The sequence below is a fragment of the Capsicum annuum genome, chromosome 8, assembly GCF_002878395.1.
Source record: "Capsicum annuum cultivar UCD-10X-F1 chromosome 8, UCD10Xv1.1, whole genome shotgun sequence".
In the NCBI taxonomy this organism is placed as follows: Eukaryota; Viridiplantae; Streptophyta; class Magnoliopsida; order Solanales; family Solanaceae; genus Capsicum; species Capsicum annuum.
The window spans coordinates 78,288-100,212 of NC_061118.1; the positions used below are offsets into that span (position 1 = coordinate 78,288).

A 21,925-nucleotide genomic window follows, 5' to 3' on the forward strand; every position below is an offset into this window, starting at 1 on the left:
ACATTTGAGATAGAGATATATAGACTGTGTACAATCTAGCCTCTTCAGACCCGACTTTGTGGAATACACTGGATATATTATTATTGTTGTTATGGTAGTTGTCGTAATCATTTTAATCTATTCGACATTCATATGTATCGTGTAGGATTCATTAGAGAGATAAAACTAATTAATTGAAGTTTTTTTTCATTCTCGTGAGTTAAACATGAGATATTTGACTAAAGATACTGAGTATGACTCATTAATCAATGTAGGTAGAAGGCTCGTAATAGTAGCAAACCTAGAAATTTGATAAACAATGTATAATTTTTTTCAACTGTTTTAAGAATGTACACCACATAATTTTTCAATAAAAATGTGCGTCGTGCTACTCTACGCCTAAGGTGGCTTCACCCGTGGGCTCGTTAGTCAGAAAATTTTTATCTCGTAAATTAGTATAAAGTTGAACAAGTAGTAAATCATTATTATTTTTTTTAAAGATCAAAGTTTAAGAAAAGGTTGCGAGTTCATTTGTCTCTTTTGCAATTTTCAACTGAGTTTGGTGAAGTAAACCAAATATATTTTCTAGAATTAGTACTCGTTTTGACTAAATATATTAAACTTTTTATTAATTGCATTGTGAACATTATTAATCATTTCACCATTTAATTAATTATATGATACTATCAAAACTTGAATTACTTCTTCCTATTTTATGGTAATATAATTTTATCAATAGTCATATGTATGACATATTTTCTACATAAAAGAAAAAGGTCAAAATGCATATTTAAATCTAATTAAATATTAAATATACTAAATCATATATTATATTACAAAAATCAAATTGATACGTATTTTCTAAAGTTATTGCCTAAATATGAATAAGGATCATAAAGTCCTTGTCCACATTTATATTGGATGCAAATTAATTAACTAAAAAGTCCCTTTCTTGTTCATCCATCATTCATTTTTTTTTTGATAAAATTTTGTATATATGTGATGGAACATTGGTGTAAATTTGTGATTGGTTTGTCAGAAACATTTGAAGAAAATCAAAGTACATTTCAGCGTTTGAAAAAATATCTTATCTCCCACATGAAAATGATAGGAAATCAATGAGGTATCAGACATCTCGGGTTCGAATTTTAGGTATGAAAAAACTCTGCTAAAAATATTCTCAAATGAGTCTTGCAATGCATGAATCGAATTAGTCGAGTTTCAATATAGATATCGAACATCGAGTAGAAAATGAAAATTAAAAAAAAAAAAAAAAAAGAAAGAGAAATGAGGTGACCGTGCAATGTATATGTATTTATATTGGCAAATGATTTAATGTGAAGTCAAAAATAAGCTATATATACAAACAAATTTAGTTATATTTGAAGTATTTAGATAATTAAAGTGATCATCAAGATTGTGATTTGTCATAATTAAAATTAATAAGAATAGCCAAACTTTGTGCAACTGTTGTTTTCTTACATAAAAATTACTCTAAACTTGAAACCAAATTATAACTTTGACCTTAAACTTTGATAATGCACAAATATGACCTTTAACTATTCAAAACTGCACAAATATGACCTCCAATCCTACGTGACAAAATGCGTGTTCAACACGTAAAACTGAGCGCGTCCAGCTTAAAATCTAAGGGCATAATACATAAATATGACCTTAAACGTTGACAGTGCACAAATATGACCTTTAAATGACTCTTCACTATTATTTTTTCATTCGGCCCAAAGATGAAAATGACATCTAATTTCTTTTGTCACCGCGGAAAAAGAGCAATATTGAAGATTTATTAATTAGGCGGGTCATTCTCATACGAAAAAATCGAGCGGGTATGTATATATATTATAAAGTAAAGGACGAATTTATGTTATATAATATATCTAAATATTATTTATTTAAATATTAAATTAAAGATGAAACTCTACTAATAATAAGAAAAATTATAGTTTTAATAAAATGTTATTAAGGATAGTAGTAGTAGTATATTAAATTAACGTTATCAAATTAATGTAATTAAAAGATGTTATTAAATTAACGAGGGACGGACTTACGTGGTTGCTATGGGGTTCACCCGAACCCCCTCGGTAAAAAAATTATGTTGTATATATATAAGATAGAAAATATATATTTATATACGTATGTTGATGTTATTTGCTCTTTTTGGGCGCTTCCTTCACCCTACTATAATAATAATGATAATTTTTTTAAATTAATAAAAAGTTAGGTGTTGCTACTATAAAAATAAATAAAATTATTATTATTATTATTATTATTATTATTATAATAATAATAATAATAATAATAATAATAATAATAATAATAATAATAATAATAATAATAATAATAATAATAAAACAACGTCGTTTCAACACAAAAAGCAAAACTTTGACAGTGCACAAATATAAACTTTAACTATTCAAAACTGCACAAATATGACCTCTCTCCAAGTCAGCCCTTTTAACGACGTGGCACCGTGTGATTGAATTACCTTTCCACGTAGGCGCGAGTGAGACTCACGCATGGAGTTGCAAAATCGGAGGTCATACTTGTTCAGGTTTTGAATAGTTAAAGGTCCTATTTATACACTATCAAAATTTAAGGTCAAAGTTATAATTTAGTGTCAAATTTATGTATTTTTATGTATTAACTCTTTATTATATTTTATATAAATATCTAACTAATATATGCTTTCCTTTTTTTTTTTTTTTTTTTCTGTTATATGTCTCTATCATGGGATGTGGGGACTAGAGCCATACTTTTCTCGGCACAAATAATTGAAAACGTCAAATATATCAACCACTATCACATACTCGGGGTGATTTCGTAGTTCCTACGAAATAGAAATAACGGGATCGGTTCATGAAAATCTCGAATTTGAACGTCGAGTGTGAAAATATTATGATATATCGTGAAGATCATCAGATACCTATTAATCAGTCGATATAAAACGGAGGATTGAATTAAGAACGAAACAACTATCTAGGTGTAGTTGAAAGATTCCAACTGATGCGTCGAGAGTGTTTTTTCTTAAACAAATTTTATGTACGGTATAAATTTGGATTAGTTAGAACCTCGATATGAACACTAAAACAAAAATGAAAACTTTGGACGAAGTAATATTCTTTTTGTGAGGTTTCTAGAAGAACTACGACTTAATGAATATTACAATATGTGAGTCTGACCTTACACAATGTCATAAATAATATTTAGTATATAGCAACTCTCTTTCTTTATTCAGATTTAATAAGTTAATAATGTGAGTAAGCTCATACAGACGAGTTAAATGTTTGTATTTAGGATTATGATATATTGGAGTGAGCTGCCCCAGATCTAATTTCAAATGTTTTATACTAATGCCAGCAATATATATTCCCATTCCCAAAGCATTACACAATCAGAGATAAAATTACAATTATAAAATTTTGATGGTATTATATATTTCCATTATTTAAAACCTAAAATGAAAGTGAAACAATAACTACAATGATAACATACCTAGCGATATCCCACAAGTAATATTTGAGAAGGATAGAACATATATATGCAGACCTACGAGGTAGTGATGAGGTTATTGCCGATGGACCCTTGGCTCAAGTGTAGCAATTCCAAGTACCACGGAGAAGGAAACAATGACAAAAATATAGAGACTGACAAGGAAAACGATGCATAATCGACAATGGAAGATAGTACAAGAACTACAATACTATGATTAGTACAATGATAAACGCCTACAAGCCTAACCCCTTGAAGAGCACAACAACTCTCGTACCATATTGACCGTCTACCCTAATACGCGTACGCCACACCCTTCTATCAATTTGGTCAATTTGATCATGGATGTTGGTAGGTATATAATCTTTATATAATCAATTATTCAAATTGGTTGACTGAATATTCTTTAGACTTTCATACAATACAGCCTACACATTTACCTAATATATAGTCTAATGTAATGTCTTACTAGTAATTATCTCATAAAACGTCACATCAAATTAGTTCAGTGTACATAATATTTTTAAGAACACAATTTTTTTTTATTAATATGTATATAATAGGTTTGATTCATGTTCTTTCCCAACTCTTATACGTACTCATAAATCATAATATATAATATTATATGCATGAGTTATACATTAGATAGAGTTCGATATATATTTATACTATCAAACTTACAATTTAATTTACAAACTTTCAATCCATAACCAAATATCCTAACCCCTACCTTATTATAAAGAGAATATGAAACAGACTAATATATCATATTTAGTCGAAAAGGGCTTCCATGCGCCTTCAGGTAAGTGAAATACGTGTGTCATGCCAACTATGCAAAAGGTGCCAAAATGACGCACCGAAACACTAGTTGAGGGGCTTAAAATTAACAACATCGTGCCAAATTGAGGGGTCTGTCGATGTATTTGCCTTTAAATAGCAAAAACGGTTGAACTAAGAGATTAATATATATGAAATTGTACATAGGGGGGGTCCAATAAGTTTGATTATGGGCCTCCATCCTATAAGCCCAAAAATTTCACAATGTATCTTGGGCTTCTCTTAAAAGGTCGTTTGGTTTCGAGACAAGTTATTCACAAGAGCGTTATAATATATGAATTAGTAACGCAAGATTATAAGGTGGGAAATCAAACGAGGACTTAAGCCCATGGATGAGTGGCCTAATTCACTGTTACTGCTAAATGATTATTTTCATGTTATGCAAATTGTGAAAATGGCTATCTAGTTTAGATCATTACAAATAGTAGTTAGTACTAATTACTCTCAACACTAGCATATTACTCCCTAATCATTAAAATTAACCAATTCTTGAAGCAATTTCTAGATTATTAGTGCTAAATTCACTATCCTACTATTCTTAGTGGTTCGGTAAGGAGTACAAAATATTTAAAGGTAAGCACATAAAGAAGCTAAGATGGTTCGACATCTGTTATAAACAACAATAACGTACCCATTGTAGTTCTACAAAATGGGGTCCGGGGAGGTTAGCGTGTACGCATATCTTATCTCTATCCATAGGTGAGGGTAGAGAGGTTTTTGCCGTAGGGGTTAAGATGAACCCTCTTCTCGATTCTCTCCACTTGGCTCCGCCCCTGCCCATCAGCACGCGTACTCGTTCACCAAGTCTTGGATGGGTGGGAAGAAATCACGTAGTATTTTAGTCTTGGAATTTGAACTTAAAGATCCCATGATTCTAACTCATTTTGTTGATCATTAGGCCACACGACCAGAAGATGCAATTCAACGTATATGTTCTAGGACATGGTCTTAAGTTGTTCGGACTCACCAAAAGGGATGTCGCACCTGCGCCGGATCCTCAATCAAGTAAGCATCGATCGACATTTTTGAAGAGTCCAAGCAACATAGGTCTGAAAAAATGTTGTTTAGCATAGTAAAGAAGGAAAATGAATAGGAGTATGTGTTATGGTACATGAACTACTATTTAGTTACTTTTATTTATATTGGCATTTTACTTCACTTTCAGCCTTTTACAGGGATGGATGCAGTTTTCAAACATATGGAATTTACAGAGAGTAATCATTACATTGGTGTTTCACCACTTACAATTCTTCTGAATTCACCTTTAACTTTTTTTCCCACTTGTGTATAAGTATACTCTGTGTCTACAGGATTAATTTTTGGTACAATATATAAAGGTTCTCGAAATTTGTCCTCGACTTATGCCCTCCAACTTTAAGTGTGTATTAATAGACACTTTAAATTGAATCAACGTATGCATGTGCACACCCAGAGTTAGAGAGCATAGATATCAACTGAGGCCAAGTTAAACGACATGTTTATTCTTGAAAAGTGAATAATGAGTATATTATACTCATAACATGTATCACAAAAACATTCTACCAAAAGGAGAATCAATTTGCAAAATGAAGTGAAAAAAGATAGTAACTTTACAATCCACTTTTCATGCAAATGGGCAACCAAGCATCTTAAACAGAAAATGGAAAAAGTTACATACAAACACAACAGTTTTATGACAGATAAACATGTTGGACACACTGTGATTAGTGAGAGTGACAATGGTGGGGTTCTTTAGAAAAGTTAATGGACCATCTACATATAATGTGATCCACTAACACCCCATCCAAAATTCCTTTCTTCTATCCACTCACTCACATTCTTGATTTTACCAAAATATAATAAAAAACACATTCTTAAGTACCCTTTAAACAAACCACAAATCAAGACTTGGTTGCAAAATGAAAACCAGTAGAGGATACATTTGATTATCCATTGAGTGACAATACTCCAAAGAGCGGAGTGGAGTACATAAACAAATAGTAAAAAAAAAAAAAAAAAAAAAAAAAAAGAAGAAGATGACAAAAGGCCTTTTGTTTCTTTCAAGCTTTTTTGAGAAACTAGGCAACACTTTCCCATTCACTTACATGGGAGAACCTTTCAAGGTGAAAAAAAAAAAAAGCAAAAGGATCAAAACTTCCCACTACAGAAAAAAGTTCACATTTTTACTGCTAACTCAAACCTAAAAAATCAAGAAAACCAAAAGGGTATATAATAAAGAGAGGAGCATTAGACTAGATTAAATTTTACAAGGGTGGGTGAGGCTATTATCTTTTTGTATTGCTTCATTGACAGTTGGGGTTTCTACCAGGGCCTCCATAGTAAAAGTGATGACCCCAATCTTCATTACTTCCTGTTTGGACATCATAACAGTTGGATTGTTCAGTGAAAGTGCCAAGATCTTTTGGAGATTTAAGATTGTTTGAGCTGTCAACTACTTGAATGTTTCTGAAATAACTTGACTTGCCAAAACCTTCTTCTGGGAATCTACCACTTCCCATTTGTGTAGCTGTATGTTTACCATCTGGTTGTGAATTCACAACTTCCCCACCCCACTCTATCATGGATGCACTCTCAGCCAAATAGGAGAACAAGAAAGATGGCCAATATCCTAATACATAGTCATTTCCAAATTGCATCCACCAATGTCCTTCTTTTGGATCCTACACCAACAAGAACAAACATAAATACTTATATATCAGGCACAAGAATGAACAGATCAATACAATTGGAACAGTGTGTTGTGGGGAGTTCTGTGTTTCTGAATAATAAAGATTTGTTTTTTCCAAGAAAGTTGCTATACTTATGTATTCAGAAATGCATTTTTCTTTATATATATGTTGAGTGTGGATTTTTACCTTCCAGATAAGAATACTGATATCATACTGGGAGTTTCTAAAGGCTGAAACTGGGGAAATGCTTGCACCCATAGCTATAGCACTGCTGACTTGAATGAAACCTGAGCATAGAAGATTGTAGCAGCCTGTTGCTTGATATGCATCACTCTACAAATATTGTAACCAAAAAGATTTAAGAAAAGATCATAATGTTCAAATGAAAATGAGAAGGGTTTAATCAATTACTCGTAACTGGGAAAGAAACTTACAGTCCAGTAAGTGAATAGTCTTGTGTTATTGTCACCATAGAGGTCAGGGCTAACCTGACATTCACATGTATGCTTACTGTTAGACTCAATAATAGTAACTCAAAAACACTTTTGACATGTGAAGGTGGTGTCATTGTCATTGTCCCTTAGTATTATTAACATTTTTAACTCAAAATAATTCAAATGTAGTGATACATCTTTCATATAATTAATATACCTGCCAACCAGCTTCAATACTATTTAGATCTTCACCAAAAGAACCACCAAGAATCCAAAGCTGAGACAAGCTAAACTCATTTGACTGCTGTACTTTGGGTTCCCACACATTAATAGTTGCCTTAGCACCATAATACTTGTCTCCTTCAACATAAGCTATTGCATGCTGGCAACACACACACACACACACACAAAAAAAAAAAAAAATATATCAGAATATAGACTCTAAAACAGGCTCCAAAGAACTGAGAATTAAATCAAGAAAATGGTATAAATTTTAGGCACCTGATGGCCACTTTCATTGGTAAGGTCAGGATCTGCAGACCTTGGCTTAGGGATAGCTCTATGCTTCTTCTTACCATACCTTTTGACAGAACTTGACCTCAAAATATCATCTTTCTTTGTTCTCCTTACAGGAATACTGTCCTCAGGGCATCTTCCATTCATATGCCACAACTGAGTGATGGGATTAGTACTCTCTTTGGACCTTGTGGCCATTTTGTCCTCATCATAAAGCCCTTCTGGGTGGTAGCTAGGCCTCATCTGAACACCAATTAGAATGTTATTACAAAGAATTTTCAAAGAGAAAATACTGAAAAAGTGTGTTGTATTAAAAGCAGTAATGAAAAAGAAATATGGACCTGGATTTTGTGATCTTTGAGGAATGGGTGGTCAAAAGCAGGTTGCTGTGAGATGTGGACACAGTCAATGATATCCCCATCTGCACTCTGCAATAATCATTACAGTCACAACATTAAAACCTACTACTAATCTTTAGTCAAATATCTTCCCATTCAACAAATGAATCTGATTTCTACTTCAGAGAATGACATTATTACTCTTAACTACTAGTACTAATTTTGGATGACTTCCAACAACAAGGGAGGATGCGAACACAACACAATAACAACATATCCAGTGAAATCCCACAAGTGGAGAGGTTAACTGTACTCAAACCATACCACTACCTCGTGAAGGTAGAGAGACTGTTTCCGAAAGACAAGCCAAACAACACTAAGAACACCATTTTCCACAAGCAATAACTTTAAAAACTCTTCAAAGATTGAATTTTTATACTGTTATCATCACAAAAAGAGCTTATTTAAGCTTAAACCAAGTACCTGGATGCTTTTAATGGGAGGTTTGTTGACCCTTTTCAAGTGTTTCTCAATCTCAAGTTTCTGCCTTGAAACAGATAGCCTAGCAGCAGTACAAGACAATGAAATCAAACAACCCCACAACATGAAAACAACAAGAAAAACTCCTCTAAACTGCACAGCAGCTGCCATTGTAGTAGTTAACCAAGTAGCTAGATAGCCACCTCCAATCAAGAAAACAAGCAGGACCCAAATCAATAAATGAGCTAAAATGACTTCACACACTACACTTTCAGTGTGTTTTAGACCTCAAATCAAGAAAACAAGCAACACCCAAGTCAAGCAATGAGCTAAAATGACCACACACACTACCCCTTCAGTGTGTTTTACACCTCAAACCAAGAAAACAAGCAACACCCAAGTCAAGCAATGAGCTAAAATGACTACACACACTACACTTACAGTGCGTTTTTAGACCTCAAATCAAGAAAACAAGCAACACCCAAGTCAAGAAATGAGCTAGACCTCAAATCAACTACACCATAGCCCAAGAAAGGAGCAAAATCAAGGAGGAGAGGTGGTCTTAAACTACACCCATACACTGCTTATCCTACGCACCACCCCCACACACAAAGAAAAAACAATTTTGCTATAAAACCAAAGTTGTGTTTTGAGGGACTAAAAAAAGGCTTTAGCTTTGATAGTTGCTTCTCTCTCTCTCTTTGCTTTCTGCTTCTATCGAAAAATCCAAATAAAAATGCAGACTTGCCCCTGTCTCTTTCTCTTTCCATTTTCACACCCCCCACCAAATTTATTTATTTATTTTTTTCTTTTCAATATAACTTTTTTTTTTGAAAAAAAATTGTTTGTCTCTTATTTTGTTAACGAGTCGGAGTGAGGTAGAGCCGTAGTGGTAAGAATTGCGTATACTCATATTCTTTTCATATATTTTCATTTCCTATATAATTGAATGTGTTTTATTAAAAATCAAAAGTTTATAAAAAATGGTTTTTTATCTTTAAAAGTAAAAGTAATTTGATCGCTTTCGCTGCACGTGTGATTCAAGGAAATGTCGGGTCACAAAGATATATGGCATGCAATCTTATATTACACTTTGTTACAGAGCGTATAGTATTGTCATATTCATGAGTCTATTTATAGTAGTGACGATTATCATAGTCAACAAGATTGAAACATTCAGAAAAATCTGTTTGCACGACTTAAATCTACAATTTTCGATTACATAACGACAACCTTACTAATTACTTGAAATTACCTTACTTTATAATTATAAAATAGAAATATGATGTATGTACATTATCAACCTTACTAATTGCTTCAAATCACCTTACTTTATAATTTTATAAAATAAAAATATGATGTGTATGTACATTATCATTTTAGACTTTAGATTACAATTTTATTACTTATATTGTTATTGTTTAGTTATTTTGGTGAACACGAGGGGTAAAAAGAAAGGACGGTGGATGAGAGGGGTGGAGAAAAACGCAGCACCATTGATGTCCTTTTCTTTTTAGGTGGGGCCTACACTGAAAAAATTTAGTGAAATTATGTTTTTGCCCTTTTTTGTTGTTCAAAAGTTTTTAACCGTTATCATTTCGAATTTGCCCCTCCACTTACCATCTCGAGACACTATAGGACCAACCATAAAAAAAAAAATAAAAAAAAATCTTCTTATTATTTATTCATGAAAGTATATGCACGAAAGACGTCGTATGAAGATGTGAAAGAATGGCTATGAATAAATTCAGAAGAGGTAAAGTTAGATCGAAGGAAGGTATTAAATCGAATGTGACGCAGTTATAATTTATCGAGAACATAATCTTAGATAGCAAGATGTGGAGGACGCGAATTAAGGTAGATTAGGATGATAGGGAGGTATGCGCCCTCGTAGTAAGTATGAGTGCTTAGTGTTACGCTAGTTGTTTCTTAGTTTGGGAGTTATGGTGATGCATGTTGTGTTGAGTGGATTAGTTATGGATAGATTCAGAAGAGGTAGAGCTAGCTAGATCGAAGAAATATTGGAGAAAAGTATTAGATCGAATACGACAAAATTACAGCTTATCGAGAACATGATTCTAGATAGAAATATGTGGAGGACATAAATTAAGGTAGAAGGTTAATAGAGAAGAGCGGACCATCCTAATAAGTAGGAGTGTTTTGTTGGTTGTCAGTACTAGTATTCGTAGTGTTTCACTTGTGTGTAGTTTTTTGCTCTTAAAGTTATGGTGATGCATGTTGTGTTGGGAATTACGGTGATGCATGCATGTTGTCTTGTTTCTGTTACTATTACGTTCTTCAATGGATTGTTGTTGTCTTGAGCAAGGAGTGTATAATCAGTCTCTTTACCTCACTCTGAGATAAATGTATGAATTACGTACACTTTATATATCCTCCTCAAACTCCATTTTTATATAAGCTCACGGCTATTTTATTATTGTTATTATTGTTGTATTGATAAAAACCATACATACATTATAGTATATGGTTTATGTATTGTATTTGCACATGGCATCTTTTGCATTTAGGTCATGAGGATAAAGATGATTTATAAGTCAATTTGGTCCATAAAAAGTTTTTTCCTTTTTCCTTTCTTCTTTTTTGAGGAAAAAAAAAAAGAAAGAAGAAAAAGATAGACTAAAGGCAAGTGTGCTTAGTATTTTTAGAGCATATAATCAACTAACTTTATTCCACGTTCAACCCTAATTAATGGCCACTTATTATAAATTAATGTAATTAATAATAATAATAATATTCCTTAAAAAGTTCCTTCTTTTTCATAATATTTTGCCTCATACTTTATTAGTAGTAAAATAATACTAATAATTATTATTAAAAAGAATAATAATGCACGTATTGGTCCTTCTTTAATTTGAACTAGGAGGAAGGATCTGACTCACCTTCCATGTGAATTCTTCATCAATTAATTCAAAAAGTATGGGCTCTTTTTTGTGTTTTAGAATACATTTTAATGTGATGTTGATGATAGAGGGTGGACGTTAAAGTAACTGATAAAGTTATTATTATATGATCAGAAGGTTACGAGATTAAAGTTGTGGAAACAGGCTAGTAGAAATGCACGTACATAAATCCTTGACCTTACGTATAGGGGGGGAATTAGAATTTCAATTAAGGGGTTCAATATTTGAATAAAACCTAGTCGAAAAGGGGTCAACACCTACTATACATACATAAAAATTAATTTTAATCACATATAAATAATATATTTTTCCGTCAAAGAAGGTTCGGATGAACCCTCTACCCAAAGGGCTGGCTCCACCCCTACTTATGCATAGCGGAAGTTTTAGAGGGTGGCCGATGAGAACAATCAAAGAGAAAAATTGACAAGCTTTTAAATTAATAAATAAGTGCATGTTACGCCTTAAATGAATCTCGCATCAGAACAAGAAAGAAAAATGAATATAGTTGTACACCGATGACACAAATACATACGTCACGCGCGATTTCAAGCCTGATAATTGCACACTTAAAGAACAAATTCGTGAAATTCTATTAAACCCAAAGTAGATAATACGTGTCAACGACTTAAACCGTGACATTTAATTAATTTCTACTTAACATAATTCAAACAAAAAAGAAAACTATAGATGAGTGGAATCCAATGAAAAAATGTGTCATCAATTAATTAATTAAATACTAATTAATTTTTAGTCAGAGAATCCACTGCCAACTTAGAGTTTCATCCACGATAATGTTTCTTTTTTAAATATTCAACTGGACAAAGATTCTATGCTTTTCATATTCTATATTAATACTATATAATAAAATTATTTCCATAAGAACATTTAAATTAATCATAACAATTAGTTGAATAAATTAATCTACACGAATATACTTCTGATATGACAGTGGTCAAATGGTGTTAGTATGTGTGATATAAGTTGGTCAATATTATTGGTAAAAGCACAATTTTCAAGTTTATGAATTTTGCAGTATATTTGTATGTATTCGTATAATAATTATATTATAGATGAAAAAGACAAGTTTTTGCTTAAGTATTTGACAAAGAAACAGGATTAGAACTTAATTAGAAGTACTTTAATGAATTTAATTGTGTCTTGTTATCACTCAGATTTTCAAAATATATATTTTTTCGATATGACTTTTTTTGTTTTTTCATCCTAGAATTGCTTTCAAAACTTACGATATTGGTAGTATTATTAGGAAGGCGTGACGAACGTGTATTAGGATAGAAAAGTAGGAATTTAAAGTGCATTAATATTCGTAGATAGAAGTATTGTCCTTAGTAATAGCCGTAGTGCTATGTTTGTAGTTTGTTGTTTTTAAGGATTCCTGTCAACATCTGTAGTTTCAGATAGATCATGTATAATATTATTTTGTGGTGTTTCTTCGATCCTAAGTTTGCTTTCGAAACTTATTTCATCCTGGGATATTGTTAATATTATTAGGAAAGTATGACGAACACATACTAGTAGAAGAGTAGGAGGTCGGAGTGCATTAATGCTCGCAAGTAGGAGTATTTTCCTTAGTAGTAGTAGCAGTGCTACGTTTGTAGTTTGATGTTTTCATGGATTCTTGTCGACATATGTATATAGTTTCGGATAGATCGTGTATAGTGTAATTTTGTGGTATTTTTTTTCAATCCAAAATTTGCTTTTTCAAAACTCATTTCACCCTCGGATATTGTTAATATTATTAGAAGGGTGTGCCGAACGCTCATTATGGTAGAAGGGTAGGAGATTGGAGTGCATAAATATTCGCAAGTAGAAGTATTGTTCTTAACAGTAGTCGTAGTGCCACATTTGTAAATGGATTCTTGTCGACATATGTAGTTTTGGGTAGATCTCGTGTATAATATTATTTTGTGGTAATCTTTTGTACATAATTATAATTTTTTTTAGATTGTATTTTGTCTTAAGTCGAGAGTCTATTGAAAATAACTAGCCTTTCTACGCTTCCTCCGGACATAATGATACTCAGATACTGTGCGAAAATATATTGGATATGTTATTATTGTATTATTACTAATGAACATATACTAAGTGTAAAAATTAGACTGAGAGTAACTAACTATAGTCTGTATATATTTATTGGTAAATAAAAGCAGTTTGGCGTTAACTTTAAACTAACGGCGTTAAAGGTAATTGTCCTTTTTTTGGTTTACACGTGCAACGTCCGTCATGTAAAGCCGTGAAGAATTACTTAGTCAAAATGTCAGTTCTGTCCCTACACCAATCACCATGCATCATTTCTGACAAAAAATGAATTTTTTACAGTCATTTTGTTTTACTTTTTACCCATTTAGCTTATAAAAAGAATCCAATGGTATATATACATTGTGTGTGATATTCAGTAGCGGACTTAGAATTTAGAGATCGTAAATATGTTTAGAAAGTTCGAACACCTATATTGAATATGCCCAAAGTCTTTAAGGTTTCATTTATAAATTAAAGCATTCAACTATCTTCTGGGTTTACTAGGTGTTTTTTATAAATAATCTTGTATCAATTTTAATATATTTCTTATATAATTGTATCTAATCTATATCGAATTTAACGAGTGTCGGAAGCACCACAAAGTAATAAGTCATAGGTCCGCCCCTGGTCAAATCTTTTGGAAACAGTCTAACTCTCTGCCTTCAAGAGATAGTGATAAGATTTTCGTATGTTCTATACTTCTCATACCTCACTTTTGTGTCAATCCAACTGCGTATCTTTTTGCTGCTTTTGTTCGAGTTCAACAATTGGTAGCAGAGTCACTGATGTGAAGTAGTAAGTAGTAAGTATAGAGATCGATGTTGCTGGAAACATCGTTAAGTTATGAAACTGGATGTAGCGCCTTTGCTATTGTGCATACCGATTTATTATATTTATCCGTAGTTTGGAGATGCATACATGAAAATATAGTAGGATTTAGTGGCCATAATCAATACTCGTTGATATGAGTAACACACAATTAATTTCGAGATAAGTATATTAAGTGAATGTGTAAACTAAGTCTTGTATTGATAAGTAGCATACAAGAAAAAAAGAACTACATATAAAAATTATTCTTAATTCAAAGTTTCTTCGCAAAAATTGCATAAATTTGGCTAAATTAAAGCAAGATAATATTATATCATGCAAAGAGAATGTATCTTTAGTGATATATATAGTTTGTTATACCTTATGGATTGATGACAAAAAAAAGTGTATTATAGTGAATAATTTTTCCACATTATTTTAGTGATGGTAAAAATAAATATACATGTTCATTGAATCATTGTCCTTTTAAAAATTCAATTATTTTGACACTTTCTGATGGAGGGTCCCAATACTTTTTGACATGACACTCATTTATATATTTGGCCCTTTATAGTATTTTATTTTATGACACCCAAAAATGGAATCATACCACAAAAGATAAATAAATCCCACCCAATTAATTTTATTTTTTCATACATTTTATATCATTTCTCAATATGATGTCAAAGAGAATGATATAATGTGATCCAATTGATTTTATTTCAAGGATACAATTTGTAAATCACATTTTAATTAGTCACATTATAGAAAAACATTATAAATCACTTCTCAGAAATACAAATTTTATAAATTACCCATTAAGATACAATTTATAATACTAATCTGAATGTGTCATAAAAAATAACTAATGATTATGATGATACATGTTGTGTTACATCACATCGCACTATATATGGCATGTGAAGTGTCCATCACCAATTTTTTTCCTCACATAAAAAAAAAAATTGTACAAATTTGCGATCACAAAAACTTTAAAAAAGAAAAAAAAATGGCCCAAATATTTTTTTCATGACATTATTGTAGGTTCCTTTTATTTAACATAGCGCTCGAGATAAATTTTGTAAGGTCTATTAAGTTAAAGCGAACAGTACGTGACATGAGCTCAAACACGATGACTTTAGAAGATAAGATTTGTTAGCTAGGGAAGAGATAAATTTTTAAATTTGAGAAGGATCTAGAGATAAGTTTATTTAGTTATATTTTCATCAATTATGAGATGCAAATGTCAAAAAATAATAATAATAACAACAAAGATACAAAACTAAGTGGAAGATGAGGTACAATATTGTTCTTCATGTTTAATTTAATTTAATTGATTTGCTATAAAGTTAGAAATGATTCATCTTTTCTCTTCTCCTTTTTTCCAAAAGCAATTTTTTTTTTGGTTTATTTGGCATTTTAATACAAAATTATTGGAATCAAATTGTGTGTCATCAAAGTGGAATAGTAGAATTAATCATCTTTTTCCAAGCTATTCATTAAACTATATTATTAATTAACTTATTTGTATAATCATGCTTAGTTGTTTATTAGAGATTAGTGGATTAATATGTCACAAACGTTTCTTTCCACTGTAAACTTTCTTTGAAGTTTGAATGAGAAGCTATATATATAAACCTTCCTCTGTATAGTCCCTCCGATATTTTGTCTAATATACTAAAAATAAATATTTCTCGAATTTATTAAAATAATAGTGGTCAATATAAAATTTATTCAACATCTAGGCGACTTAAATTAATAATTTCTTAAATGATATACATTGTTAAAGCTACTCAATACTAGACCAATAAAAGAGAACGAAGGGGTTATAAATCATAAATTGTTCTTCCCTTCTCTTCTTACCTCGGTGGATAAAGTTACGTGATACCTGTTGCTGGTGGAAGGTAGCAAGTATTTCGTGAAATTAGTCGAGATACATGAAAGCTGACTCAGACACTAGACTTATAAAAAAACAAAAGAATAAATGGTGCATACTCGGTGGACAAAGTTATCCGATACCTATTGCTGGTGGGAGGTGACAAGTATCCCGTGGAAATAGTCGAGGTAAGCGAAGGCTGGTCTAAACACTAGATAAATTAAAAAAAAAAAGCTGTCGGTGCATGCTCGGTGGACAAAGTTATTCGATACCTGTTGCTGGTGGGAGGTGACATGTATCCCATGGAATTGACTAGATTTATTAAAATAAATTGTTGGTGCATGCTCGGTGGACAAAGTTATCCAATAACCGTTGCTGGTGGGAAGTGACAAATATCCCGTAAAAGTAATCGAGCTACACGAAAGTTGGTCAGACACTAGATTTATAAAAAAAAAATGTAGGTCGAGACACACAAAAGTTGGTCCAGACAATTCGATGATAAAAAATTGTTGGTGCATGCATGCATAAATCATATTTGATACATGAATATATAGATTTTATACAGAAGGAAGTCTAGAAGAGTTTGTCATCACTATATATTATGATAATCAACTTTACACATAAATAGTAAAAGTACAAAAAGTTTTTATCAAAATAGTCTAAATACAAACTTGCAAAAAAAATAACTTTAACTTATTATCATATGTGTCATCTCCATCATGAAAAATTGGGACAATTTTCATATAGTAAACTCGTGAACCATTATCATGTTTGAATATGTACTATATATTACTAATTAATTTCTGTCATTTTGTATGAGACAAGAAATATGGGACAACAGAAAATGATTTGATATGATCTACATATATGTCAATTGTTTGGATTTTAGATACAAAGAGGTAATTAATTAACATAAATAATTAGTCAATAATAATAATAATAGTTTGATTTAACTAAAAGAAGAAACTCCACTTTATATTTGTTTGCTCATTGAGTTCAATATCTAAGTTTAAATTATTGATTTATAGTAACTTAATATTACTATACTCTTTTCTAGTATAAGTATAATTATGATAACAAATAAATAATGATAACCAATGTATGTATGCTTAATGTAATTATTGGAACAAAGGGATAATGATAATATTTTCTGTACGGATTTATATGACTTACTTTTTTCTTTAATCAGTCTAAACAAGAAACACACATTTCTATATTTTGGGGCTGATTTATAGCCAAAGTTTTGATGTTCGACACCCATTAAGTTCGATATAGACTAGGTATAATTATATAAAATTGTATAAAACATGTTATAAGATTTAGAAAAGCACCCAGCAATCCAAAAAGATAGTTGTTGGTGCTTTAGTTTTTAGGCAGAATCTTAAAGTTTTAGATGACAATATGTGTGTTCGAATCTTCCGTGCACCTACGATCCCTAAATTTCGGATCCGCTACTGTCTATATCCGGTAACAATTTAACTTTAAAATGTCCACTTTACCTTTAATAAAATGATTTATAACCACACAAATACCTATGACTTATTTTAGACCACGAATTTCAAAAGTCTTTTCTCTTGGTCAAGTCAAGCCAACTTACATGAATTGAGACGGAGGAAGTATTTGTTATACAAAAAGGTTGGCTCAATTAAGATTCTGAGCCGTGGGTCTATCAGAAATTAAACAACCTCTCTACTTCTTCGGAGGTGGTGGTATATATGGACTACGTATATTTTATTCTCTTCAGATCTCACTAAGTGAGAATACACTGGGTATGTTGTTGTTGTTTGTTGGCTCAATTGAGATTTTAATAAGTAACAAGTTAAAGTTAAATTATGCCTTTAGGTCACTTATTAAATTTTTCATTGACATGATGATTGTATATTTGGTGAAACCACCAATTAATTGAAAACTAAGAAATCATAAACATTTTTTTTTTCTTAAGGTTAAACCACCAACCTATGATGATATTCTTTCATTATTTCAATTTATATGTTGCAAAAGATTGAATAAACACAAAGTTGTATGAATAAAAAAAGAAAAGAAAAAGGAGATATATGAAATTTGTGATTGATTGATTGATTATAAGACTTTGAAGTAATTTACATCAATGAGCTGAGTTTTGATATTGAGTAAGATTCATTACTTCAAATTAAATTATTTTTAAATTTATTTGGTACATCAATTCAAAATTGAATGAAGCAACAATAAATTGATGAGGTCCATTATTAATTTTCACAAGGACTAATTACATTAATTGCTTTAGATGTCAGAGTCCCAAAAAATCTACAAGTTCACCAAATTTACTACTCTACTACCTAGCTTGATAAGACTATATACTATATTTTTTAAAAATTTTTTTCTCAATGTCCTCGAAAAGAAAAAATGATAGCAACTTTATTAGGATTGAAAGTAACTTTTAGTAATATTGCATTTATGGAATACATTTTAGTAAGCTTACATGTGCCTTAATAATTATTCCGTTGGTCGTCGAGGATCTTTCGTAAACAATCATTTTATCTTTAAGATAAAGGTACGGTCTACGCAGATTCTATCCTTCTTAGATTTCACAGAGAAAACACTGTCGTACCCTAAATTTGGTCGAATAGATCGATCATCAATAATAGGCATACAATGCTTATTCTTCACTGTCACCTCATTCAACTGCTAGCATCAGTCGATACACATATGCATAGAACATCTTCTTCTTGAAAAACTAAATAGGAGAGCCTCAAGACGAGACACTTGGTCTAATATAATAAACCCTTTATTCAGAAGATTCTTTAGCTGAATATTTAGATCCATTAGCTCGACAAGAGACATACAGTGATGTGCCATAGAAATAGGTTGGGTGCTCGACTCAAAATCAATAGGCAACTTTATATCGCGCTCACGAGGAAGGCTAGGTAAGTCAGTAAAAATTAAAATACATCAGAAAACTCATGGACTATCGAAATAGAGTCAAGCACAGGAGTACGTTGTTGTTGTAATTCAATCACTGTTCATTCAATATATATATATATATATACATACGTATGTATGTATATATTCAATAATTAGAACTGAAAAGGCATAGAAAAAGCTACCAAAATATTTATTTTCTACTATATGATCATACATGTAACTTTATTATTAGGGATTGAAGACCTTTCTTGCATGTAATGATTGAATTTATTTTCCTTGATTGGCTGATACTAATGAAATATGAAATATTGATGGTCCTTCACATACCATGTGATATAATTAGGAAGGAAGAAAGTGTTTCCGTGATTAGTGCTGTGGAAATTCAATCCAATTTTTGTCAACAATTTATCACATTCTAATTGACCCTCGTGGTCCGGTCCTTCATCGTACCTCGTGCACAGCGAAAGTTTTAGTATATTAGATTGTCTTTTCTAGTTCTTTATATCAATTTGGTAATGGATATACAAGAATATGATCGACAGTTTCGTAATGAAAAGAGAGTAAAAGCCTAGTAACATAGCATCATATACAGTTTGACTTTCAGGTCCCGCCACTTCATAAGGTTTGTTCGTTAGACAGACGTTCTAACTTTTGTTCAAATGGCAAAGTTCAGGACGTTTTAGACAGTGAACCTGCTCGAGCTGACCAGAAGTTATGCATTATCGGCAAAACCTAGAGTTGTCGCCCATAAGACATACGTTTTAACTCTTGCCCATAAGATAGACGTTCATGACATTTCAAGACAATGAACCCGCACAATCGACCGGAAGTTTTGCCTTATAGGCAAACACTAGAATTTACTTACCATGCCAAAATTCAAGACCGCACACTCCGGGAGAGGAAACTTCAAGACCCGTCACTTCGAAGGACACTAGGCGTAATTTCGTGCTCGAAAAGAAGATTACTCCTTTTGGGCCTTCATTCTAGTACCAGCCCACATAGCCCAAAACCTCTTTCACACTGGTTGGGCCTTCATGGCAAAGTTTACAACCAACTCACATTTTTGAGTTTAATTCTTCACATTCTCTCAGCTCCAACAAATTTAACTAAAGAAAAAAAAAAGTCACTAGTATTTAAATATACAACATGCATGCATATATACAACCTCAAAAATAAGGAGTCAAATCATTATCATTTACTCAAAATCGTTACGTTTGTTAATCTAAAAAAAGACAGTCCGGTGCAGTAAAACTCCCGTTGAGTGTAGCCTCACCTTGCATTTCTGTCAGAGGCTGTTTTCAAACTCTTGAACCAGCGACTTCCTGATTGCATGACAACAATTTTACCAGTTTCGTTTATTATTGTGAAAAATTAAAATTATTAATGGTTCCTACTTCTTTCCTAGCAAGCAATGGCTTACATCCCTTGTAACAAGCACCCTCACACTCCTTCGAGGTTGCGTTGTCCAAAGTCATGCATATGCGCATGCAATCTCTAACACACATCACAGTATTATAGTTCTGACCTAACGATGCTGATGTTGAACTGTTATTTTCCCCCGACGTCGTCGTTGATGAATTGTTAACATTTTCTATCGATGATGAACCATTATTTCCCACCGGCATTGGTATTGATGAATTAGTAATGTTTTCTATTGATGAACCATTATTTGCCCCTAACACTGGCATTGATGAATTGTTAATATTTCCTATCGATGAACCATTATTTGCCCCTAACATTAGCATTGATGAATTGTTATTTTCCATCGAAGATGCTATTAATGAACCATTATTTCCCCCCAGCGATGTGACTAATGAATTATTATCTTCCAATGCCATCAATGGCAATGTCGATACATAAAACATCGTATATATTATCTGAATCCCAGATACGCATCTTAAGTATCTCATTTTTTTTTTTTTGGAGACTTGGTTTATAAACTTTTGGGGTCATTAATTATTTTCTAATTGTGGAATAATATGTTGCTTTGGATATTGTTAAATGGGTGAAGTGGAGAGTAAAGTGAGGAGGTGTGGACAATTGCCATTACCATTGACTTTCAATAATTTAAGGGCTATCATATTTAATTGAGTTTGGTTTTTTTTGAGATAATTTTTTCTTTTTCATTTATTTATCAACACTGAAAAATATATAAGAAACAAATTCGTCTTTCAAAAAAGTTTTTCTAATGAAAAAATATTTTTGTTCGTACCAAACCCACCCCTTAAATTTAAGAAAATATTTTGAGACTAATCAGGATTTGGGATGGAGTGGTAAGTAATTTTTCATCCTTAACTAGAGGTTTCTGGTTCGAGTCCTCTTGGTACGGAGTCATCTTTAGTGGATCTTCAATATGTTTGAATCCCCATGGTACGGAGTCATCTTTTCGACACGAATCTATTATTTAGTCAGGTCCTTGATACAGAGTCATCTTTTCGACACGAATTTAGATTTAGTTGGACTTCAATACGTTCGAATCCCCCCTGATACGGAATCACCTCTTTGACACAAATCCAAATTTAGTCGCACTTCAATACATTTGAATCCCTTGTACGAAGTCATCTTTTTGAATGAACCCAAATTTAGTCGGACTTTAATATGTTCGAATCCCCAGTCATCTTTT

At 31.9% G+C, this 21,925-nt stretch overlaps 2 protein-coding genes across 3 annotated transcripts; both read right to left on the reverse strand.

Annotated features, from left to right (window-relative positions):
* Positions 1-6,214: 6,214 nt before the first annotated feature.
* Positions 6,215-9,569, reverse strand: LOC107880060. Of its 2 annotated transcripts, XM_047394230.1 has the most exons (8): positions 9,217-9,505; positions 8,764-9,047; positions 8,284-8,370; positions 7,928-8,185; positions 7,644-7,808; positions 7,427-7,480; positions 7,179-7,325; positions 6,215-6,983 (listed from the first exon to the last, which is right to left on the reverse strand). In XM_047394230.1, the coding sequence occupies exons 2-8, from the start codon at positions 8,929-8,931 to the stop codon at positions 6,606-6,608; spliced, it is 1,257 nt and encodes a 418-aa protein (XP_047250186.1). In that variant the 5' UTR covers positions 8,932-9,047; positions 9,217-9,505; the 3' UTR covers positions 6,215-6,605. The 2 variants fall into 2 exon arrangements, with proteins under 2 accessions (XP_047250186.1, XP_016582469.1); XM_016726983.2 differs by having other exon boundaries at positions 8,764-9,569.
* A 10,890-nt stretch (positions 9,570-20,459) lies between these two features.
* On the reverse strand, positions 20,460-21,276 carry LOC107879584 (putative uncharacterized protein DDB_G0277255). Its single transcript, XM_016726602.2, has one exon. The coding sequence runs from the start codon at positions 21,210-21,212 to the stop codon at positions 20,661-20,663; it is 552 nt and encodes a 183-aa protein (XP_016582088.2). The 5' UTR covers positions 21,213-21,276; the 3' UTR covers positions 20,460-20,660.
* Between the last annotated feature and the right edge of the window lie 649 nt (positions 21,277-21,925).

Bases quoted from the DNA above. Each gene is read 5' to 3' on its own strand.
- LOC107880060 (XM_016726983.2), bottom strand. From the start codon at position 8,931: ATGGCAGCTGCTGTGCAGTTTAGAGGAGTTTTTCTTGTTGTTTTCATG. The intron at 8,186-8,283 runs GTCCATATTTCT...ATTGGTGTTCAG, and splicing joins TCAAAGATCACAAAATCCAG to ATGAGGCCTAGCTACCACCC. The intron at 7,481-7,643 runs GTATATTAATTA...TGTGAATGTCAG, and splicing joins GTATTGAAGCTGGTTGGCAG to GTTAGCCCTGACCTCTATGG.
- LOC107879584 (XM_016726602.2), bottom strand. From the start codon at position 21,212: ATGAGATACTTAAGATGCGTATCTGGGATTCAGATAATATATACGATG.